The sequence below is a fragment of the Macaca mulatta genome, chromosome 20, assembly GCF_049350105.2.
Source record: "Macaca mulatta isolate MMU2019108-1 chromosome 20, T2T-MMU8v2.0, whole genome shotgun sequence".
Classification (NCBI taxonomy): Eukaryota; Metazoa; Chordata; class Mammalia; order Primates; family Cercopithecidae; genus Macaca; species Macaca mulatta.
Window position 1 is genome coordinate 83,346,486 of NC_133425.1, and position 24,265 is coordinate 83,370,750.

General features: G+C 48.1%; 2 protein-coding genes and 1 long non-coding RNA gene across 52 annotated transcripts in view; 2 read left to right on the forward strand and 1 right to left on the reverse strand.

The window, feature by feature from the left end:
- Nucleotides 1-24,265, forward strand: part of BANP (BTG3 associated nuclear protein) — a 129,035-nt gene that overhangs the window by 4,641 nt on the left and 100,129 nt on the right. For 26 of the 50 annotated variants that reach the window (XR_013412038.1, XR_013412042.1, XR_013412041.1 and 23 more), the window contains one exon: nucleotides 19,644-19,782. Coding sequence is in view for 43 of the 50 variants with exons in the window: in XM_077986658.1 (XP_077842784.1) it covers nucleotides 19,644-19,782 (139 nt within the window). In the remaining 7 variants the exon portion in view is untranslated. Of the gene's footprint in view, nucleotides 1-6,465; nucleotides 6,671-6,764; nucleotides 6,850-19,643; nucleotides 19,801-23,337; nucleotides 23,500-24,265 lie in introns of all 50 variants that reach the window. The other 24 variants (XM_077986648.1, XM_028841103.2, XM_077986649.1 and 21 more) reach the window with 3 other exon arrangements.
- Nucleotides 420-24,265, forward strand: part of LOC144338171 (uncharacterized) — a 73,384-nt gene continuing 49,538 nt past the window's right edge. The window contains exon 1 of the mRNA XM_077986690.1: nucleotides 420-2,431. Coding sequence (XP_077842816.1) covers nucleotides 1,076-1,978 — 903 coding nt within the window. The 5' untranslated portion in view covers nucleotides 420-1,075 and the 3' untranslated portion in view covers nucleotides 1,979-2,431. The remainder of the gene's footprint in view (nucleotides 2,432-24,265) is intronic.
- LOC144338172 (uncharacterized) lies at nucleotides 19,643-22,491 on the reverse strand. The gene is made up of 2 exons (XR_013412043.1): nucleotides 20,726-22,491; nucleotides 19,643-20,265 (listed from the first exon to the last, which is right to left on the reverse strand). It is a non-coding gene; the product is annotated as an uncharacterized LOC144338172 (long non-coding RNA).

Consider the following 24,265-nt stretch of genomic DNA (forward strand, 5'->3'; position numbering starts at 1 on the left):
CATGCTTGTTAGCCTTTGGGTTCCTTGTTGTCTTCATTGATACTGTACAAATCCCAAAAACTCCAGTTATACGATTAAGTGATTTACATGACATGGCGTCGCAAGGCTGACTTGAAAATGTCCGTGTAACTCACAGCACCAGTTTAGCCACTGAAATCTAGAGAAACTAAACATTTCCTCATTTGGAAGGAAAGACTTCTGGGGGAAAGTAAATTCAAGGGTCTCAATGAGAATGTCTGAGATGAAAGCTTTAGAAAGCCCTCCCTGTGCCTGAGGTAGATAAGCATCTATGTTTTCTCTTCACACGGGTGATGGCGGTGAAAGGATGACATCATTTGGCTTGGTCAGCAGAAGTGCTCTGAACCATCCGGAACTTTGGGGGCTGTGGGAAGGAGTTTCAGGAAGTTGAAAACATTATTGGGTGGAATTGCACTGTTGCAGTTTGCTGTGAAAAAGCTACGCTTGTTTTGTTTGTCAGCTGCTCCTGGGGCCCTTCAGCCCCGGCAGGAGAAGAATGAGGCCAGCGATTGGTACACGGCCTTCCCAGCCGCAGAGCTGCCTGCTTTGGTTGTAATCGTAGGCAAGCTCAGGTTTCTGCATCTGCATGTCCCGGTGGGCTCGCCTGGGACTCCCCTTTGTCTGTTGTACAAGACTGTACTCTGCCCGCCCTTTTGGAAGACAGGATGCCTCCATCCTCAAGGAGTAGAGAAACACTCTCCCCCTCCTCCATCCTGACCCCCATGCAGGGGTGAAGTGTGTCCCAGAAGCCCCCTCTCCCGCGTGCCATAAGTCTCAGAGAGGAGCACCCCGGGGCCTCTGTGACAGGAGCCCGTGAGTGTCTTTGGTTAAAATGTGCAGGAAGTGTTAACTCCTAAGCTGCCAGCAGATGGTGGGCCGAGATGCTGTGAGGTCACAGGAACTTGATTCCTGTTGTGAAAGAGCCGCTCTGCCCCTTTCGCGACTACACTCGGTCAAGAACCGTCCAATTTGATGAAACGTTTTGGATCGTCACCGTCCATGGTGGCTGCTCCCACGTGAGGTGTCTCTCTGCGGAGGGGGTCAGCGGTGGTGGAGGATGCCGCAGTGCTCCAGTCGGAACCCACAGGTTACCAGCTTACAGCGTGGGAGCTGTGGAAGGATACAGGGAGAGGAGGCTGCAGTGAAACACCTGGGAAAGCTGGGCAGAATGGAGCGGGGGCGGATATTGGCCATGGTCACCTCCCCTCTGCTCGTCTGTGTCCACGTTCTGTCGTCGTCGAGACCAGATCCTGTGTGGACCGGGTGGGCCGGTGTGGAGTCCTGTCAGGCGACCTGGGGCGGTTTTGAGCCAAGCCCACGGAGGCCCGCAGCAGGGCCCTGTGCTGACAAACCTTTCGCTAATAACCAGTTGCCTTCTGTGTCTGAGAGAAGGCCGTTGTGGCCTGTAGTGATTTTCCTTTTCCCTCGAGATGAAAAGTCATCAACTATCTGGAAGCAAAACTTAATCTTCCTGAAAGTAGAAACGTGTTTGCATGGAGCCGGGAGGGAGAACTTGGTGCGTGCTTGGCATTTCCTTGCTGATATGAATGCACTTCTCGTAAATGTGGCAGAACGCCTTCACCGTTCACCAGAAGACGCAGCAGGGGGAATTGGGCCACGGTCCCTACTGTCATCATGGCACGCTGCAAGCTCCGTGGGTGGTGGTGGCCAGGGTGCGGACAACCACTGCCAATGCGTATCCTCATGTGAGCTCAGCTCTTGTGTCGGTGGGAGCTGGGGTTGGGTCCCTGAGCAGAGTATCGCCACCGCCAGCCTGCATTTTGTGCTGGAATGCTTCCCTAAGATTCAAAAAGTTCACACCCTACGTGTTTTTAGACTGAATCTGACACAGAAGGCTGGGTGCCCTGTTTCCCAGCTAACAGTTGTTGTGGCTGTCAGTGGGCAAACACAGTTTGCAATAATTGGCCTGTTGTCTTATAATTTCTGGTTCTCTTTGTAGTGTAGGTCATGTTAGGTGGTGGTCCTTGGTCACTTGTGCCACGTGCCCTCATGTTCTTGAACTCTGAGTCCCTAGAAACTGGCACTGGTCTTATTTGAGTGCATTATTTTTCAAACTTTGGATCTGAACCCAAATCAATTGAATGGGCCATGGCCAGCATTAAGAATACTGGATAAAAAGGAGCGTGTCTTGGATAAAAAGGAGCGTGACTCGGAGTGGCTAAGGGGTAGGTATCGACTCAGGACACTTGTAGTGATGAGTGTATGAACTTATCGTAGCCCCGGTCGAGAGCGTGGAAACCACTCTTGTGATGTGGGTCTACTAGCGGATGGTTACGCACAGCATTTGACTGAATTTGGGTAACTCTGGATGTAGTGTATAAAGTATTTTTTAAAAGACCATTCACTGGGCCAGGCATGGTGGCTTATGCCTGTAATCCCAGTGCTTTGGAAGGCGGAAGCTGGAGGATCACTTGAGCCCAGGAATTGGAGGCTGCAGGGCTGCAGTGAGCCACGATTGTGCCACTGCACTCCCGCCTGGGTAGCAGAGTGAGACCCTGTCTCAAGAAAAAACAAACAAAAGCTATTCCCCTTAAGCCACTGGCTTAGGGCTGGCTGTAATTGAACATGTGGCCTCTCATCCAAGTTCATTTTAATCTGTGGTAATCAGACTAATAACCTCGCAGTAGAAAACCCACCAGTGAGCTCAGCGGCACAAACTCACAGCCCAACAACGTTTGCAGAGGGGAAGGCCCAGAATGCTTGGAGGCTTCAGGATCCATCCTTCGCAGAGAGAATTCTCATGGGGGAGGGAGAACCTCGAGGCTCCTTGGGAGTGAGGGGAGCATCCTCAGCATGATGTTCGCACGTACGCCGGGGACTGGGTGGTGACACCATGCATGCCCACGAGGGTGGGGATCTTTGTGGAGTTCACCGATGGATCCCAAAGGCCCAAAACGGGATGGCACGCTTTTCTGCGAGGGGTCAGAGTATGTTTCTGGCCGTGTGGGGCGTGGGATGTCTCGTGCTGCTGTGAAGCCGCTCACTCTGCTGTCGTGCTGAAAAGCAGGCACCTTATTTGTGGACACTGACATTTGAGTTTTATGTAATTTTCTCATCATGAAATGTTGTTCTTTTGTTATTTTTCTGTTTTAAAATGTAAAACCCATTCCTGGCTCACAGGCTGCATAGAAGCAGGTGGAGAGCTGGGCTGGGTTGTGGGCCCTTGCGTGCCACCCCCTGACCTAGAGTGTGTTTGCCCTGGGAAGGAATAGGACGAGGTTGTGTAGCGAGACAGTGGCTGAATGGGGAGAGGCCTGGGCCCTGCACAGAGGAGCTGAGGCGTGAGGCTGCCTGCGAGGGAGGTGGCTGACCAGGCTTGGTACTAGCAGGCTCTCTGGGGAGGAGGCCCTGTGGGGGAACAGCGCTGGCCTCAGCCACAGGAGGGCTTGGCAGCCATGGTCTTCCTGCTGCAGCCCGTGTGGTTTTGGGAGGGATGCACAGAGCATTGGGGGACAAAGAGACGGCCAGATCAGAGTGTGTGTGGCAGAGGGGCGATGCCTCCCTTCAGAGCCATGGGCGCCAGCGTACTTGGTGAGAGGCCAGGTCCCAGGTGAGGGGGTGGGCCGAGGGCGAGTCAGGGAGGGAGAAGCCTCGGGATGTGGAAGGGCGAGACGAGAGCAGGGTGATGAGGGCGGGGCCACAGAGAGGTGCCCTGGTGGGACTTCTGGTAGTATTCTTGGGGAGAAAGATAACGGAAGTGAGGAGGGTTCAGCTGTGGAAGTGCTGGGTGACTGATCCGAGTGACCATGGCCTAGACGGGGTTTAAACCCTGGACTGAAGAAAGTGCCGGTGAGAGGTCAAGGCAGGAGATGAAGACCTGGGGGTGACAGGTGTCCCTGGCACTTCCTACCCCCGCCCTGGGAGATGGTCCCCAGGGGCACCTTCACTGGGGGCTGGCCCTCATGCACACCAGCCAAAACCCCTGCCCACCTTCTGGGGGCTTCTGGAGCAGAGCAGAGGCCCCGCGGACCATGAGGATGGCTGCAAGGAGGGGACGTGTGAAACACTTGCCGAGTGCAGGTGCCCACGCAGCCAGGAGCTTGCCTGTAGGGCTCGTGTCTGACACCTGGGAGATGGATTTCAGTCTGACGGTGGATCTGGATCTAGATGGCTCGCTTGGGATTCAGCAGCCAGTGGGAAGAGACCGCACTTGAGGATGGGCTTAGGTGAGGGTTTGGAACATGCTTGAAGAGTTTGGCAGGCAAGGATTTGGTCGTAGCAGGTGGATCACATTGTGTATTGGGAGGGTTTTGCTATTTTTATCCTAAAGACATACTTGTTTGCAAACCTTTATTTTGGAACAGTTTGAGATGTGTACGTATGTGGCAGAGAGAGCGTAGGGAGTAGCCCAGTTTCTCCTGCTGTTGACAAGACGCCTGACCGCAGTTCCAGCACAGCGTTGGGCATGCCCGGCCGACTCAGCAGGTGAGCTGTGTCACGAAATCAGTGATTCTGCTCTGATAAAACGGAAAGTCCACGGAGAGCACTTTCGTTGTATTTTGAAGTTGGTGATTGTTGAGGGATTGAGTTGCTAGTTGAACTAGCTGCTTTTTTCATGCAACACTGTAAAAGAATAATTGACGATTTATTGACATCTCTCACTAAATGAATGAAGTTAGCCTGTCACCTCAAAGAAGTCAACTAACAGTGTTTGTTGCCAGTGGTAAAGTTTGAGCTGTCAGGTAAAGTTGGAATTTTGGGAAGTTTGTCTCTGCCACCGTGAGCCCGAGAGCGCCCAGTAAAGAGGATGCCAGTGCTGGTGCTGATGAACTGTATGCTTTGGATATTAGAGACTGAACATGCGCAAGAGCTGCCTAATTCGGTGAACCAGCATTTTCCAGACGATTGATGCAAGATCATGCCTGGGTAAAAGATCGTTTACAGTACAAGTCAAGCCAATGGATTTTAAAGCCATAAAGTGCGGAAGCTCATGGATACAGTTCAGATTCCACATTGCAAACAGCCTTTAAGGAAAAATAAAACACACTTGTTGCATTTTGGTATGGTGTTAAAGAAAAATCTCCACAATTATCTGAAGAGGCTCTTAAAATACTTTTCCCTTGTCTAACTGCATCTCCTTGTGAGGCTGCATTTTATTTTTTTTGTACTTTTTGTAGAGACAGGGTTTTGCCATGTTGCCCAGGTTGTTCTCGAATTCCTGGACTCACAGAATCTGCCCCCCGGGCCTCCCAAAGTGCTGGGATTACAGGCATGAGCCACTTTGCCTGGCGAGGCTGCATTTTTGTCATATGCGTTGACCAAAACAACGTATCACAGCAGACCACAAGTGGAAGCAGATCTAGTTGTTTTCAATTAAGCCGGGCATTAGAGATTTGTAAAAATGTAAAACAATGTCTGTCTTCTCACTGAGGTTTTGTTGTTGTTCTTTGGAAGCTATAGTTATTTTTCATAAAACTTGTTTTGTATGTACTATGAATGTTGGTCCCCTTTCAAACTTGTGTTCAAAGTTGATCCCCAGTGTCACAGTATTAAGAGGTGGGTCTGTTAAGAGGTGATTGGGTCACAGGGGCTCAGCCCTCAGGAATGCGTTAGTGCATTTATAGACTAATGGGCTCTCCTGGTGGTGGGTTAGTGATCATGAGAGGGGTCTGTAATAAAAGCCAGTTTGGGTGTCTCTTGTATCCCCACCAGCAGGAAGGTACTCCCAGATGGGGCCCCTGGACCTTGGACTTCCCAGCCTCCTGAACTATAAGAAATACATTTCTTAGGCCGGGCACAGTGGCTCATGCCCGTAATCCCAGCAGTTTGGGAGGATGAGGCGGGTGTATTAGCTGAGGTCGGGAGTTCAAGACCAGCCTGACCAACATGGTGAAACCCTGTCTCTACTAAAAATAAAAAAAATTAATCTGGTGCAGTCACGTGCGCCTGTAATCCCAGCTACTCTGGAGGCTGAGGCAGGAGAATCACTTGAACCCGGGAGGTGGAGGTTGCAGTGAGCTGAGATCATGCCATTGCACTCCAGTCTGGGCTGCAGAGCGAGACTTTATCTCAAAAACAAAAAACAAAAAACATTTCTTTATGTAATAAATTACCAGTCTCAGATATTCAGTTATAGCAACAGAAAATGGACTAAGGCAGCTTGATACGTAATGTGTTGATTTGTATGATTTTTAAATGAATTAACAAATATTCAAACATTTTTTGTTCTAATTTCAAATATGGCAAATATTGATAGGTATAATTTATACAAGTACAAGCCCTTCGGGACCCTCAGTAGCTTTAGGATGGTGAAGGGGACCCTGAGGCCGGAAAGTCAGAACTACTGCCTTAGAGCCTACACGTTTCTTAAGATGTATCCCTAGAAATTATGCATGCTCAGGTGAAATTGTGCATGCTAATATGTTCAGGTTTGGAATTGGACCACTCACTCACAAATCTGAATTTTTCTCCCCTTTCCCCCGCAAGCACACGTTTGGAGGGCCGTCTTAAAGAAAAAGCCGTGTTGCCTGAATGATGCCAAGAATAAGTGGAAGCCGTCGGGAGACGTGTTCTTGCTTCTTTCTGATTTCCTGCTTATCTAGTATCTAATCGGTCATTTCCAGTCTTCTTTCCTGTTATTTCCCATCTCATTCTTGTACGTTCCACTTCAGACTGATTTAGGGCAAAAGAAGTAAGCTGAGACTTTTTCACATATCTCGGTTTAATAAAAATGGACTTCTTCGTGTCAGTTCATCCTGCCTTTCTCATTATTTCTTTGTTTCTAGACTTACATCCCAAGAGGATTTGACTAAATGGAATGATTAATTTCTTGGCAGTTTCCTCGTTTCTGGAGATTTAGCTTTTTACCAGGTACTGCTTAGTCTCGTCTTTAAATGGGAGTTCCTGTCCTAATTTTTATGGCTCTTCGGACTTGCCATTCCAACTCAGGTGGCCTGGGAGTCTCCACACGGAAGCCATCCGAGGAGAAGGGCGGTAGGACGAGCTGGGGACGGGCTGGGAGCTTGGTGGCTGTGGTCCCTCCTGTCACTTGACTGTCTCAGGCGGCTTCTCTCCCTGTCGCAGGCACTGTGACTGCTTAGGATTGCACCTCACTCGTGCATGTTCATGGGCGTTCCCCACTCAGTTCCTGAGTGCAGTGCAGGCCAGGCCCTGTGCTAACTTTTTGCCAGCAGGGAATATACTCAGTTCATATTTTTGTCATCCATAAAGTGAGGTAGGTCCCTTTAAGACATGTAAGGAGTATCTATGGCTGTGGAATGCATCTTTTTAGACTGGCCGCTCTGCATGGATCTGATGATGGTAGGTACTGTGATTCACACCACGTCAGAGCCCCGCTCTGGGAGGTGACACATCTGGGCTATATTGTTCCACTTCCTGTGGAAATAACTGCGTCCAAGTTAGATGCAGCCTTAGGGCTTTTCTGAAGGCTTGATAGAAGAAACAGCTCTATGAAGAACGTCTGCTCTAAAAGTACTGATGGGAACAAACCCGTTACGTTGTAAGACCCCCTAATGATGCCTGTGATTCAGCTTAGACAGCGGCGGCGGAGATCCTGGTGTTGAAGGAGGCCCCGGTGTTGAACACAGGGAGCCTTGCTTGACTTTCCTTGCCGCTGTTTTTCGTGTGATACTGATAATCTATAGCAGTTTATTTTTTAACTTTCACTGTTAAAGCCAAGTTTTATGCCCAGTTACAGTGGGTTTCCTTTTATTCCTCTTCTAATGGCTTTGCGGTTTTGTTTTATGGGTGTCCAATATTTTTGAAATAGTAATAGCAAAATTCAATACCTTTGCAGCTGTGTGTTTCACCGAATGACCAGCTGCCGTTAGCCTTTGCTGACAGTGGGTGGGCACTGTTAGATGTGTCAGTCACACTGATTCCACGTTCATGAACTGAGCAGTTAGATTTGTCACTTAATTATAGCACAGCCCGTACTGAAATCAGGACATGGGCACAACACACTTTGAAAACCTTAATCCTTGGTTTTTAAATAGAATTTCTGACATTCATCATTGTGCACTGGGGAATGACGTCGGTGGTGTGTTCTCACTGGACTCATCACAGATGTATTCACTGGGTATGGCGTGGGCCGGGCCCAGTGCCCGGCCGTGAACACAACCATGCTGATTCCTGCCCTCGTGAAGCTCACCTTCTAGCAGGAGACACTAAGTAAGAGAAACCTTTCAGATGTGTAGTAAGTCAGACAGTAGAGCAGGAAAGGCTGTTGTGCACATCAGTGTTGCTGAGGTGTCCAGGAGGCGTGCAGGGGCGACCAGCGCCGTGGTAGGGCCCCGAGCTGGGTGTGTCCCTGAGAAGCACGGTTCGGAGGCCCAAATGCAGGGTCCGAACGTGGCGGGGAGGAGAGCCCGAGGGGCTGCAGAGGGCCCGTGAGATGGGAAACCCTTGGAGGGCTTGGAGCAGATAAGGGACATAGCCTGGCGTGTGTTTTTATGTGACGCCTTGAGCGCTCTTTATTGTGATCACAGCAGAGGTGCAGATGACAGTGAGATGGCCGTGTGTGAGCCAGGTCTGAGGGGCTGGCCTGGGTCTAGGTTGGGAGTGCCGGGCTGGGAAGACGAGGCCGGATCAGGGTGAGGGAGAGGAGAACCCAGGAGGACTGAAGTTTTGGCCTGAGCATCTGGGAAGTGGGTGTTGCTTTAAATTGAGGTGGAAAGTGTGGGAGAAACAGGTTGATTTGAGGTGGGTGCCAGGAGGTCAGTTTGGACGTGTTAGAATGGAGACGACCCCCTAGGGGAGACGCCTAGTAGGTGGTATGCTGTGTGGCCTGGAGTTCACGTGCGAGGTCTGAGCTGTATGCGCCATTGGCATGGAGATGTATCTGAAGCCACAGGCTGATGAGCCGCTGGGTCAGTGCTGACTGAGCAGAGGTCCCAGGGCCGTGCCCTGGGTATCCTCAAGTTAGGAAGTGGATGTGGGACCAGCAGAGAGAGTAGAGGAGTGGGGGCCAGGCAGGGAGGACAGCGTGGGGAGGAGCTAGAATGAGCCGCTCAGGCCTTGTGGTGGGGAGAGTATGGGCAGCATTTGGGCTGGAGCAGTTTTTGGGGGAGTAACTGAGTGACAACCCGAAGCGGGGGATCTTGAGGGGATGTGAGCCCCGAAAATGGAGACTGCAAGTACAGGTGGGGGGGCTTCTGAGGAATTTTATCTGAAAAGGAACAGAGAAATGGGGCTGCAGCTGGAGAGGCAGGAAGGAGGGCGGCAGGCAACATGGGGGAAGGGTGTGTGAGGGTGATGCTGAGGGACCGGGGGAGGGGTGCTGACTGGGTGCGGGGCACATGCCCGAGGAGCGTTCTTGGGAACTGAGAGGGAGGACAGCAGGATCACCCGCTGAGCCTGAGGCGCAGAGGGTCCAGGAGCAGGGAGAGTTGGCAGGGCTGGGCAGGGCTGGGCAAGCTGGGTGGGGCTCGTGGCATCAGGCACACCTGAGGTTGATTGGCTGTGGATTCTCTCCCTATCCCTGCCCGGATGTGTGGGTCCCCATCCCTTGGTGGCTGAGAGGTGGATTTAAGGCCGGGTTAAAGGTGGTTCTGTAAAGTTTATCAGGATTTGATGTTGTTGACCTTGTCTGTAGACACATCACTTTGTTTTAGAAACAGTTTCACAGGTAATAAATAAATAAGGCCTATGGAAAGCTCAGCAGTCCAGGAGGGTGGAGTGGACAGGAGAGTGAGGCTTGCGCGGTTGGAGCGTCCCTGCTCTGGGCAGCCTGAGGTTTGCTGTTCGTCATCCCCGACTGTCTTGTACGTGTTTGCACACATGGACAGATGACCACACGTGGTGGACACCATGTTTAGGAAGCAGAATTGGGATCATATCGTCTGCACTGCTGTGCAACTTTCCACTTGTGTGCCTTCCTGTCGCTGTCATATTCTGGAGGTCTTTCCATTTTGTTTCACGTGATTAAATCAGTCTCATCCATGTGAATAACTTTGTGGAGTCTGGCAGTCTGGGTGGGCCTGGATTCTTCACCACTCCTGTTCTACTGGACATTCACGGTGTTACTCTGGGCTGTAGGCCCTGCTTTTCCATATGTGCCCTGAGCCCTGCACCTTTTGGTGGACTTGGTAGGGTTCTGAATAGTCGTCACAGTAAGAGGCTTGCTTGAGCATTAGTCTCAGTCCAGCTGTTTTATTGTATTAAGACTGGACTATCCCCAGGACTTCTGAGAAATGGCAAATTTAATTTGCCAAAATAGCAACCACAGGCATTGCTGTGTTCCAGTTTTCTTGGGCTTGTTGCCCTAGTTTTTTCTATTGAAATCTTTACTGTTAGCAGAATTTTAAATGACTCTTGATCCTGGCAACAGAGGCGTTCTGAGTAAACAACTTGACTAGTGTGTGGTGTCCTCATTTGGAAGAGGTTAGGATTCAGGATTTTATGGTGAATGCAGAGTATTTTCTGAAGCTACTTGCAGAGCTTTTAGAAACTAGGAAAAAGCTTGAATTGGACATTTAAAGCTATTTCCACCAACCCCTTAAGGGAGGCAGGAATTTAACCTGGACTCTGGGGACCCAGGGCCAAACGTTTGTGGAAGTGCCTCAGGGCATATCCTTGGGTTTAGTCTGGCTGCATGTGGTGGGCTCCAGAATAGCCTGTTTTGAACCAGGTGGTTGGTTATTTTCCTTTGCTTTGAGGAAGTCCGAGGCAGACAGCCTGGGCCTGTGTGGCAGCTTCCTGGATGGGCGGGGCCTGGGCTCCTTCCTTCCAGGGCTTTGCTCCTCGGTGCCAGCTCCTGCTGCCTCTTTCCATGCCTGCACCAGTGGGAGGAGGAGCGAGGAAGAAGGGACGAGGCCAGAGGCCAGGGCCCCTGAAGGAGGTTTCCCCGGGGGCTTCCGTGTGCCACTTCCAGGCTTGTGTCACAGCCTGCTGCGGGACAGGCTGGCAAGGGAAGTCCGTGTCTGATGCCCTGCACACCTAGATGTCAAGGGCTCTTCATGAGCTCTGGGGAGAGCAGTTACTGGCACCGGCAGCCAGGAGTCTCTGGGATCAGGGGAGCCTGTGCAACTTTGCAAAGTCTTGTCTGTCTGTACTTTTTCCTGGAAAAGGTTCTTTTATTTATTTATTTTTGTATTTTAAGTAGAGATGGGGTTTCACTATGTTAGCCAGGCTGCTCTCCAATTCTGACCTCAGGTGATCCGCCCACCTCCTCCTCCCAAAGTGCTGGGATTACAGATGTGAGCCACTGCACTCGGCTGGCAAATAATAATATAATTGTACATTTTATTTTATTTTATTTTAATTTTATTGTTTTTTGGTTTTTGTTTTGGTGTTTTTGAGACGGATCTCGCTCTGTTGCTGAGGCTGGAGTGCAGGGGCACGATCTCAGCTCACTGCAACCTCTGCCTCCTGGGTTCAAGTGATTCTCCTGCCTTGGCCTCCTGAGTAGCTGGGATTACAGGAGTGCACCATCACACCCAGCTAATTTTTGTATTTTTAGTAGAGACGGGATTTCACCATGTTGGTCAGGCTGGTCTTGAACTCTTGACCTCATGATCTGCCTGCCTCAGTCCCCCAAAGTGCTGGGATTACAGGTGTGAGCCACAGTGCCTGGCCTTTTTTTTTTTTTTTTTTTTTTTTTTTGTATTTTTAGTAGAGATAGGTTCACCATGTTGGCCAGGCTAGTCTCGAACTCCGACCTCAGGTGATCTGCCTACCTTGGCCTCCCAGAGTGCTGGGATTACAGGCGTGAGTCACCGCACCTGGCCTGAAAAGGTTCTGTAGTGTTTTTGTTTTTTTTTTCTTTTTTTTTTTTTTTAAGGTTCTGAAAGCAATCTGTGACCCCAAAATGTTTTAAATGCACCAATGCCAAGGTTGGTTGGGTGGTTTTTGACTGAGGACTACTGGTTTCATTAAGAAGTTTAGTTGGCAGGGTGCGGTGGCTCATCCCTATAATCCCAGCACTTTGGGAGGCCGAGGCGGGCGACTCACCTGAGGCTGGGAGTTCGAGACCAGCCTGATCAACGTGGTGAAACCCCGTCTCTACTAAAAATACAAAATTAGCCAGGCGTGGTGGCATGTGCCTGTAGTCCCAGCTACTCAGGAGACTGAGGCAGGAGAATTGCTTGAACCCAGGAGGCGGAGGTTGCGGTGAGCCGAGATCTTGCCATTGCACTCCAGCCTGGGCAACAAGAGTGAAACTCTGTCTCAAAAACAAAAAAAAGGTTTTATCCCTTTAATAATCTTTGCTTCTGGTTCTTAATTTGGAAAAAAGGCGGCTGTATTGGTGACATGTAGCTTTGATCTTCAAGCTGACTATCAGTGACTCTGAGCTGAAAGGTCCTCTTCAGAGGACCCAGGTGTAGCGTCACCACGTAAATTTCACGCTAGTTGCACCTGCCAGGGCACCTCAGTCAGGCCGTGTGGCTTCTGCTTCCCTGGAGCAGCTCCGAAGGCTGAGCACGACCCCAGTGTTGATTCTAGCACCAGTGTTTGAAGAACATGAGCGTGCGTAGGTGGAGTTGGAATGGACCCTACCCCCACAGCTTAGATCTGCATATTTTCCTGTCCGATCCTTTTTTAGAAGTATACTTCTTTTTCTTTTTGAAAAGGTGATAAATGTACATGATAAAAATGGAAACATTATTAAAGGATGAAAAGTGAAAAATAATTTCCTTTTCACCCATGTCCCAGGCTGTTGTCGGTCTTGTATATCTTAACCCAGAAATATTCTGTGCATATCTAACATACTTCTTAAAAATAAAGCATGTTGTCTGCACTGCCCTCATCCACACTGCCCTGCCCCGTTGATATTCACGGGATCCTGCACCTTGGGAGCTGCTTCTCAGGGGCTCTTGTTGACTCCTGAAGATGTACGTGGTATATTCATCCTTAGCTGTGCAATGCTGACATCCATTCTTTTGCTGCTAAAAACAATGCCTTGTTTTGTTATGGGTTTTTTTTTTTTTTTTTTGTATGTAGGTCTTTGCACGAATGTATGTGCTGGCTGAATGCTGTGTGGGGCATGACCAGGTTAAGGGCAGTGGCCATTTAGTGTTTTGATAGCTATTGCCCTTCAAAGAGGTTGTACCCATTTACACCCCCAGCAAAAGTGCAACAGCCATGTTTTCTGATATCTTCTGGCTAAGTGTATCATACTTTGTGATTTTTGCCAGTCTGATTGGTGAAAAATGGTGTCTTATTTAAATTTTTTAAAAAAAATTACACAACAGATTGACTATCTTTTTTTTTCTTTTTTTTTTGAGACGGAGTCTCACCCTGTCACCCAGTCTGGAGTGCAGTGGTGTGATATCAACTCACTGCAACTGCCGCCTCCACAGTTCAAGCAGTTCTCCTGCCTCAGCCTCCCGAGTAGCTAGGACTACAAGTGCGCACTGCCACTCGCGTCTAATTTTTTGTATCTTTAGTAGAGATGGGGTTTCACCATGTTGGCCAGGCTGGTCTCGAACTCCTGACCTCATGATCTGCCCACCTTGGCCTCCCACAGTGCTGGATTACAGGCATGAGCCACCATGCCCAGCCTGACTATCTTTACATAACTTCTTTTTCTGGAATTTCATTTTCATTTCCTTATGCTCATTTTTGATTAGGTTGTTTTTTTTTTTTTTTTTGACGGAGTCTTGCTCTGTCGCCCAGGCTGGAGTGCAGTGGTGCGATCTCAGCTCACTGCAACCTCTGCCTCCTAGGTTTAAGCAATTCTCCTTTCTCAGCCTCCCTAGTAGCTGGGATTACAGGTTTGTGCCACCACGCCCTGCTAATTTTTGTGTTTTTAGTAGAGACAGGGTTTCACCATGTTGGCCAGGCTGGTCTTGAACTCCTGACCTCAGGTGATCCACCTGCCTTGACCTCCCAAAGTGCTGGGATGACAGATGTGAGCCACTATGCCTGGCCGAGTTTCCTAGTTTTGATTTTGATTTTCCTATTTGCATTTCTGTGATGTAGTTTAGCATGTTCTTCTGGCCTCTGTATTTCCTGTCACTTAGGAAGTGTTAGGATTCTAGAAGCTTAATTAGATTGAGCATTTTTGTTTGTTTGTTTGGTAGGGGAACCTCCCACATAGATGGTGTTGAATTCTTCATTAATGAGGCAGGGTAGTGTGTGTTTTTCTGTTTCTGATGGTAACAGCCGCCTCTGTTACCTAGATTCTTGATTTATCAGGGATTGCAAAATGATGATTGTTCTTTTGTTGGAATACTTTCATACAGAGAAACATTCTGTTGCTTATGATTTGGTTTTTCAGTGATATGATTTGTATAGAAAGGCAGAATAAATTCTTGATTTTTTTTATTACCATTAAAAAATTAAAGGCTTAATAATATTATGAGCTCATGAATTTAAAAATATTTCCCTTTCAGCCCAGTGAAGTTGTTACCGTTGTTGATAGTCTGCTTTTCCTTGTTCACAAGGGCATCAGGGATGATAGAATTGCACACAAGGCAAGGCGTTCTCAGAAAGAACTCTGCTGGCCGGGCACGGTGGCTCACGCCTGTCATCCCAGCACTTTGGGAGGCCGAGGTGGGCGGATCACCTGAGGTTGGGAGTTTGAGACCACCCTGGCCACATAGTGCAACCCCGTCTCTACTAAAATACAAAAAGTAGCCAGGTGTGCTGTTGGGCACCTATAATCACAGCTATTCAGGAGGCTGAGGCTGGAGAATCGCTTGAACCTGGGAGGTGGAGGTTTCCGTGAGCTGAGATCCTGCCCCTGCACTCCAGCCTGGGCAACAGAGTGAGACTCTTATCTAAAAAAAAAAAAAAAAAGAAAGAACTCTACCACTTCCTATGGCCACTGAATGAACATTGTAACATTGGTTTTTGTTAGTTTTTGAAAGTTGTTACATTTGTTTTTTATATGTACTCCCAGTTCCTCCCAGTTTCAAGCAGTTACCTTGTATCTGCATTTAGCACATAGCCTTGCATACTGCTCCTTCATCTCCTGTGTCTCAGTTCCGTCTGGAGATAGGGCGCTCCGCTAGCCGCTAGCTGCTCTTCCTGATGCCTCTGCAGTGGTTTGGTTTTCCGAAGCTTGTTTGTTGCTAGTGCCTTCAAGAGGGGATTTTGGGAATATTGTCCTCTGAGGACTGGATGCTGCCTTTATACTTTTTTTATACTTTATACTTTAAAGTAATTTTGTCTGGATATAAAATTTTTGGCTCACATTTCTTTCCTTGTGTGTCTTAAATATGCTAATCCTTTTTTCTGTTGGAGTTTGATAATCTAATTTTCTTTCCATTATAAGTCACCTAATCTTTTGCTTGGATGGCTAAAGGAATTTTTCTTTAAATAATGTTTTTGTTGGGCTGGATCTTGGTGTTGGTGGTTCTGTTTTTGTTTTTTTCCCCTAGGTTGTGGCGTATCCTTTTTTTTTTTTTTTTTTTTTTTGAGACGGAGTCTCGCTCTGTCATCCAGGCTGGAGTGCAGTGGCGTGATCTCTGCTCACTGCAAGCTCCGCCTCCCGGGTTTACGCCATTCTTCTGGCTCAGCCTCCCGAGTAGCTGGGACTACAGGCGCCCGCCACCTCGCCCGGCTAGTTTTTCGTATTTTTTAGTAGAGACGGGGGTTTCACCATGTTAGCCAGGATGGTCTTGATCTCCTGACCTCGGGATCCGTCCGTCTCGGCCTCCCAAAGTGCTGGGATTACAGGCTTGAGCCACCGTGCCCGGCCGGTGTATCCTTTTAATGCGTAGTTTCAAGTGCCCCCCCTCCTGTTTTCTGGAGAGTTTTCTTGAATTACAGTTTCTAGTATTCCATTTCACTGCTTTAGTTTTCACCTGTTTTCGAGACAGGGTCTCGGTCTGTTGTCCAGGGTGGAGTCAGCCTTGCCCTCCCAGACTCAAGTGACTTTCCCGCCTCAGCCTCCTGAGTAGCTGGGAACACAGGCACGTGCCACTGTACCTAGTTAATTTTAAAAATATGTTGTAGAGGCGGGGCCTCAGTACATGTCCAGGCTGATCTTGAATTACTGACCTCAAATAATCCTCCTGCCTCAGCCTCCCGAAGCATTGGGATGACAGGCGTGAGCCGCCGCGCCTGGCCACCTTTCATCTTTAGCATCTCCTGTTATACATATGTTGGGTCTTCTTTTCCTGTCTTATGTGCTACTTTTTCTTGAGCTTTTTTCATATCTTTCATTTCTTTTTTATTCTTGAAAATTTTGTCATTTTGTTTTTCTTAAGGCACCATTGTGTTTATTTGTTCTAAGGTTCTTGTAGTTTAGGCTTCGTTTCTGAAGTTATTTTTTCTTTTGTTTCTAATATATTCTGAGTTCTAGTACCTTGCTTCTGAGTTTTTCTAATGCTGGTTTCTGGTTAATGGTATGTTATATGTTTAATGTATTTCAGTTTCTTTTGAATTATCAGGATTTTTTTTTTGTTTTTAGTTTTCATCTTTTTGGGGGACATATGTTTCTAGAATGTTTTCATTGTCTGCAGTGATGTTATTTTGCTTCTTATTCTTTTAAGAAATATGTTGCCGGGCGCGGTGGCTCAAGCCTGTAATCCCAGCACTTTGGGAGGCCGAGACGGGCGGATCACAAGGTCAGGAGATCGAGACCATCCTGGCTAACACGGTGAAACCCCGTCTCTACTAAAAAATACAAAAAACTAGCCGGGCGAGGTGGCGGGCGCCTGTAGTCCCAGCTACTCGGGAGGCTGAGGCAGGAGAATGGCGTGAACCCGGGAGGCGGAGCTTGCAGTGAGCCGAGATCCTGCCACTGCACTCCAGCCCGGGCTACAGAGCGAGACTCCGTCTCAAAAAAAAAAAAAAGAAAAGAAATATGTTATTTTTGCATGATATTTGGCCTCAGTACTTTCTGTTGCTCATTTTTATATGACTTTTTCTTTTCTGAATGCTGAGAAGGGAGGCTTGGTTTAGAATCGTTTCTCTAATTTCAGTGTTTTGGGGTTCTTTCCTGTGTTTTTTGAAAGTTTTAAAAATGCAGCAACTTATTTTCTTAGCTCTCTAGGCTCCATTCTCCCCTCCCACCTTTCATTAGCTTTCATGTTCCTTGGTCTCTAGTTTCCATGCCCTGCACATTTTGTGTTCAATTCCAGGCTGTTTCTTTTCAATGTGTTTGGCCTAAAAGGGAGCTTTGGATAATGAGTTTTGAGAGGGCTTGGGGTCCAGAACACTTGGGCCTCTGGGTCAGCCCTGCAGGCCTCTGTGTGGGTCTCCTGGTGGATCCGGCAGCTGCTGCTCTCAGCCCGGCTCCTGCTTCCCTCTGCTTCCTCCGTCCTACGCCCGTGTGCCATGCTGACCTTGTGGCTTCCAATGTCCCCATCTGCTTGTGTTTGGGGTTCTTGAGGAATATCCTGTAACCTCGTTCTGTTGGCGGTGTTGACCTGGATTTTGGTTTTGCTATCCTTGGAGCTGTGTGTGTCTGTATGGGAGGATTTAGGGAGATTAAACATCTGTCTCATTCTGTCTTTCTCGGCTGGACTTTTTAGAGGTTAGCGCTGCTCCCTCTCTGAGGCTTTGTGTCTCCCCCTCCAGTTATTTGTCATCAGCTCTTTTTTTTGTTAAGGACAATTAATTTATGTTTCCTCAGTTCATCTAATCTTGTGTAAAGTTATAAGGAGGGAATAAAAATACCTTTGTTATTTTATAGATCTCGTATTTGATCACACATTTATGAAAAATATTGCCTTTACTAATAAAGGAAGATTTAAGACAGCACTTGGCTCCTTCTTCCACGAATTGTTATCCCCAAGAAATTCTAGAGCTGAGGCGAGGTGCAGTGACTCACACCTGTAATCCCAGCACCTTGGGAGGCCAAGGCAGGCGGATCACCTGAGCTCGGGAGTTCAAGACTAGCCTGACCAACATGGAGAACCCCTGTCTCTACTAAAAATACAAAGTTAGCTGGGTGTGGTGGCGTGTTCCTGTAATCACAGCTACTGAGGAAGCTGAGGCAGGCAAATCACTTGAACCCAGGAGGTGGAGGTTGTGGTAAGCTGAGATCGTGCCATTGCACACCAGCCTGGGCAACAAGAGCAAAACTCCATCTCAAAAAAAAAAAAAGAAAAGAAAAGAAAAAAGAAATTCTAGAGCTGTTGCCATTTAAGCTATAAAATTTAAACCTAGACAAAGGAGAGGAGGAACTGCATTTTTCATTGGATTTAAGAACACGAGTGAGGCCTGCTTTTGTAATTTCATTCCTGTTGGGACTCATACATTAACAGAAGTTGTGGCCAGGCGCGGTGGCTCACGCCTATAATCCCAGCACTTTGGGAGGCCGAGATGGGCGGATCACGAGTTCGGGAGATCGAGACCATCCTGGCTAACATGGTGAAACCCCGCTCTACTGAAAATACAAAACTTAGCTGGGCGCGGTGGCGGGCGCCTGTAGTCCCGGCTACTCGGGAGGCTGAGGCAGAAGAATGGCGTGAACCTGGGAGGCGGAGCTTGCAGTGAGCAGAGATCGGGCCACTGCACTCCAGCCTGGGTGACAGAGTGAGACTCCGTCTCAAAAAAAAAAAAAAAACCAGAAGTTGTGAATAGACTCAAGAGTTGAAACCATGTGACCTGAAAACCCCACTTTTCCTTCTGCGATGGGGGTTGTGGTTAGGGACAGTGAACGGACTCTTCCTGATGAAACGAGCTGTGCTGTACAGAGCTGGGCACAGGGTTTCTGCCCTTAAGAAGTGTATAGTGTAGTTCAGGGAAAACAGTTTACTTTATACCATTTATTTGTCAATAATTAAAATATAAAGCATAATCTGATAAAAAAATATTATGGTCACATTCATTCCTCATTTCAGTGACATCCTATTTTGCAGTCCTATATTTGGATCTGTGTGTCCATAGACCGTAGTTTGAATGATGCAGCCTCATTTTTACTTTGGAAAATAAGTTCTCTTGAGGCCTAATCAGAGTGTCACAGGAGCTGGAGGAAAGCCCCTGACTGTTTCAGACACTGTGCCAGGCTCGGGGATAGCCCCATCCTGGACAGCACAGTTGTGGACAGGACAGATGGTTCCCCCTTGGTCATGGTGGCACGATGCTACTCGGGTTCAGGACAGAACCTGAGAGCAGAAAGAAAGCAGAACAGAGGTGCTGCCACTCCGCCGGGCCTGTGGGGTAGCAGAAACGGAGTATGGGTTATAGTCTAGATGGAAGCGTGCAGTTGGGAGAGATTTGGGAGGAGAGATGACGTATCACCATGGAGACCAGTGGGGTCAGTTGGGAGAGATTTGGGAGGAGAGATGGTATATCACCATGGAGACCAGTGGTGTGGTGTGGGTGGGATGCTGCTTTCTGGGGTGTGGTGAGTGTAGCAGGGCTGAGGCCCCACGGGAGCAGGAAGTGACAGGACGTTTGCTGTAGGCAGTCAGGCCCCACTGGAGACTTGAGCTGAGGGAGAGGATGTTTCCAAGCCAGTGTTGGGAAGGTGGCTTTGGAAGGGCATGAGGAATGCAGTGGAAATAGAGACGCCCTGGGTGACTTGTCCAGTGGTTAAGGAATGAGGCAGCGGGTGGCGTTTTCAACTATTTGTTAATTTTCAAAGAAACTTACCTTTTGGTGGTTTGAGGCAAGAAGAACCCTGCATGTAAAAATCCACAGACATTCTCGGCCTCTTGCATACATGTGCACGGCTCGTGGTTTTCATCATTTCACATGTGGCGATGGTTAATGTCCTCTCCTCCTCCTTTGCTTCTGTTTGGTAGGTGACCAAAAGCCAGCCCCTCTTCGAGTGGAACTCTTGCGTGTTGACCGGCCACTCTCCTGTGCTCTGGATGATGTCTGAACACGACCTGGCGGATGTGGTTCAGATTGCAGTGGAAGACCTGAGCCCTGACCACCCAGGTACAGAGCTGTGGGACAGTAGGTGAAATATATTCTCATTACTCTTGAAAAACCAAAAGCTGCTGCAGTTATTTTCTTTTCTTTAAGCAGAAGTGAAAGTAATGCATGCTGTATATGAAAAAGTTTGAATCCTAGAGATGTGAACATTGTCGGCCCCTCCCTTCCCTCGCCCCTGCAGCCTCAGCCCCATGTTCCTTCTGGAGGGGGCCCCTGTCACACTTTGTCTCGAGGGCTGTCTCTGCTCCTGCTGCTCGGGTGTGTGTGTGTGTGTGTTCTACACCCTCTCCCCTGCCCCATGCCTGTGTGTGGCGTCATGGATCCTTACCATGTTGTGTGTGTAATCCCCTGTGTGTGGCGTCGTGGATCCTTACCATGATGTGTGTGTAATCCCCTGTGTGTGGCGTCGTGGATCCTTACCATGATGTGTGTGTAATCCCCTGTGTGTGGCGTCGTGGATCCTTACCATGTTGTGTGTGTAATCACCTGTGTGTGGCGTCGTGGATCCTTACCATGTTGTGTGTGTAATCCCCTGTGTGTGGCGTCGTGGATCCTTACCATGATGTGTGTGTAATCCCCTGTGTGTGGCGTCGTGGATCCTTACCATGTTGTGTGTGTAATCCCCTGTGTGTGGCGTCGTGGATCCTTACCATGTTGTGTGTGTAATCCCCTGTGTGTGGCGTCGTGGATCCTTACCATGTTGTGTGTGTAATCACCTGTGTGTGGCGTCGTGGATCCTTACCATGTTGTGTGTGTAATCCCCTGTGTGTGGCGTCGTGGATCCTTACCATGTTGTGTGTGTAATCCCCTGTGTGTGGCGTCGTGGATCCTTACCATGTTGTGTGTGTAATCCCCTGTGTGTGGCGTCGTGGATCCTTACCATGTTGTGTGTGTAATCCCCTGTGTGCGGCGTCGTGGATCCTTACCATGTTGTGTGTGTAATCACCTGTGTGTGGCGTCGTGGATCCTTACCATGTTGTGTGTGTAATCCCCTGTGTGCGGCGTCGTGGATCCTTACCATGTTGTGTGTGAAAGTCAGCTCTGTTAGCAACTCCGCAGAATTCATTCGCAGGTGCCCCCTCCACAGTTGACTTTTTCCTTCAGGGGCTCCTGGCATAGTCTGTCTGATTTTTCCTTTATACACAACCCTATAGGGAAGATCCTTGCATATGTATCTTGGCAAATAGAGAAGTTCCCAGAAGGAAAATTGCTATGTGTGTTTAAAATTTTGTTAAGACACTGAGAGGTTCTCTAGAAATGTTTTACTAATTCTTCCACTCACAGTGCTTGAGAACACGTTTTTTTCTACACCTTTGCTAAGGCTGGTAATTTTAAAAAATGATGTTAAAGGCACATGTCTACTTTGAAATAATAAACTTGTTTAAAGGAGACCCTTGAGAAATGAAACCTTAAATTTCAGGAACTTCATCTCTTCATCTGTGAAAACACTTTGTCCACACTTACTGTTTTAAAGAGATTTCTTCTTCTTCGTCGTCTTCTTTTTTTTTTCTGTAAAGTGGTATGTGTTTTATTGTTCTGTTAAGTTTGAAGTGACAAGCCCACCACAGCTAAGTCACTGAATGTTTCGGTTGCCTGGTTATTCTTTCAGGAATGTTCGAATTGAAAGGCTGACAATTTATTCCTCCAGAAGAGAGAATTTTCAGAACTCTCATAAGGAAGTCTGATGTCCATTCCTATGATCTGTTTGCTCTGTTAGTCGAGAAAACTACATGTGGAGACTAGTTGTAGTCTGGAAGGGGAGGGCAATAGAAATAGTTTTGGGGTGAGGTGAGCAGTCCCAGGGGAACATGAAGGCAGCATTTCAGGAGTGCTGTTGGTTAGTTTTCCACACGATCACTGCACATTATTTTACAAATCCCTGTTTCTAGTTTAGAAGGCAAATGACAGTTTCTTTAGAAAACATACACTGTAATCTTGTAAAAGAAAACTGTTCCAGTTACATCATTTCCAGTGATTTCAGAACCATTAAAGTTCTGACAGCCTACTTCCCCAATAAATCTCTCTTTATAGACCGTGGCCCAAAAAAAGCTTAGAGAAATAATTTCGAATCTTGATTTTGTTCCATCTCTGTTCCTTAAATGCCTGAGAACTATGATTTCTTGAGTATTTGTTAAAAGCCTACTGTGCGCAGAGCTCCTTGGCCTGCCCAGTACAAAGCCTGCAGTCTGGACCCAGGAGAAGGTGTGCACAGCTGCAGGTACCTTGGTGTGTCACGCATGTTTGCATTCATTGTGGGTTTAAAGTACTTTCCTCATCTCAAAAGTATACATCTAATAAAGTTTAACAGGATAGTCAAGAAAGTAGAAGAAATAAAAATTTTCTACAATCCTACTGGTTGTAGCAGCTTTTAAATTGTTGATGTGTATGTCTTTCCAATTTCTCCTTATTTTTATTTAAAAGAAAGACTTCTAGGATCATCTGACTTGATGTGTACCGACCATGGCTTGTGCTAACTCTACCTGTCTGAATGCAAAAATTGTGACTTGCATAAGGCCTGTCATTGCAGTTGATTGATTGTGATGTCTTTATTTATTTATTTGTTTATTTAAGACAGAGTTTTGCTCTGTCGCCAGGCTGGAGTACAGTGGCATGATCTTGACTCACTGCAACCTCTGTCTCCTGGATTCAAGCGATTCTCCTGCCTCAGCCTCCCGAGTAGCTGGGATTACAGGCGCCTGCCACCATGACCGGCTAATTTTTCTATTTTCAGTAGAGACAGGGGTTTCACCATGTTGGCCAGGCTGGTCTCGAACTCCTGACCTCAGGTGATCTACTCACCTCGGCCTCCCAAAGTGCTGGGATTATAGGCGTGAGCCACTGCACCCAGCTTGATGGTGATATTTTAAAAATGAACAAGGAGTTATTTTAATTCTAAAAGTAATGCATACAAAATTATAAAAAGCAACACATACAAAAAGCAGCAAAGTACAAAGAAGAAAATAAATGTCACTTGCTGTTCCATTACCTGTGGAGTCATTACTGGAGTTACTGCATGCCTGTCTGCTGCCCTTATGACGAAACTAGCTCTGTGACCCCAGAGAAGTCCCGTAACCTTTCTGGACTTGTTTTCTTCTCAACAAACTAAAAAGTTAGAGTAATAAGTGCGAGGGTCTCTCTCTGTTCTTCCAGGCCTGGTGTGATGACCAGTTTCCAGTGAGAGTAAAGAGCCTTTGACTGAGGTCCTGGGAACCTTTGACTAACCACAGGCACTTGCGGGCATGGAGTTTGAAAAGTTTCGTTACGTGAGAATTCATCTGCAAAGGCTTAGGTGGTGATGATTGATGCGCTCCCTGCCTCTGAGGAGTCATGAGGCCGAAGGCAGGGCCATGTGCTGCTTGTGAGCCGACAGTAGTCCTTGGCTTTGGATAATTTCCCACTGGGTAGATCAGATTTGACTGCTTTTGCCTAGGACCTGTGAGAGGTTCCTGTTAGAACTGTGGGACAATTCTGCATCTTTAAGTTTCAGAGTTTTGAGCGGAATCATCTAGTGGGTACAGGCTTAAAGGCACGGACCTTCTTTTTTGTTTTCCTGTTAAGATCTTCTTCGGAATGTCAATCTATATAATTCCGCGGGGAGTTGCTTTGGTGGAGGTGGAGGCAGGGACCAGAGAGGCCTGTGCACTTGGCTTTCCTCTAGCACCTGGAGAATCTGAATGCCAGCCAGGAGTGCTTCACCCACATCTGTGGGCAGCCTTGCGTGTAAGGTGCTGGGAGGGTGGTCTGCTCTGGGGTGGGTGCTGTCACCTCGTTGGTGTCACAGTATAAAAGTATAAACAGGGCCGGGCGCGGTGGCTCAAGCCTGTAATCCCAGCACTTTGGGAGGCCGAGACGGGTGGATCACGAGGTCAGGAGATCGAGACCATCCTGGCTAACATGGTGAAACCCCGTCTCTACTAAAAAAATACAAAAAAAAACTAGCCGGGCGTGGTGGCGGGTGCCTGTAGTCCCAGCTACTCGGAGGCTGAGGCAGGAGAATGGCGTGAACCTGGGAGGCGGAGCTTGCAGTGAGCCGAGATCGCGCCACTGCACTCCAGCCTGGGTGACACAGCGCGAGACTCCGTCTCAAAAAAAAAAAAAAAAGTATAAACAGGTGTGAGCTGAGGCTTTTCCAGGAATGGCTTCCCGAACAAGGTGGCATTTGAGTGGGGCTGGACAGAAGGTGGTTAGATTTCCCTGGTGGAGACGGCTGGAGGGTTGGTAGTATGGGAAGGGCTGGGGCACAGTCCACACCCGCAGAGTGGGGCGGGTGTCATCTGGCCACAGTGAGGTCATCCTGCTTGGCTGTGACGTGGGTGCCTTGAAAGCAGATGGTGTGCCAAAGGTGTGCATGTGCTCAAGGGTATTCCCAGTGGCCTCATTCAGATTTCTGATTTTTTTCTACCAGGAGCGTTACAGTAAGCATGCTCATATGTATGCATGTATATAGCATCTATTCGTATATACTGGCATTCATTTTTGTAGATAG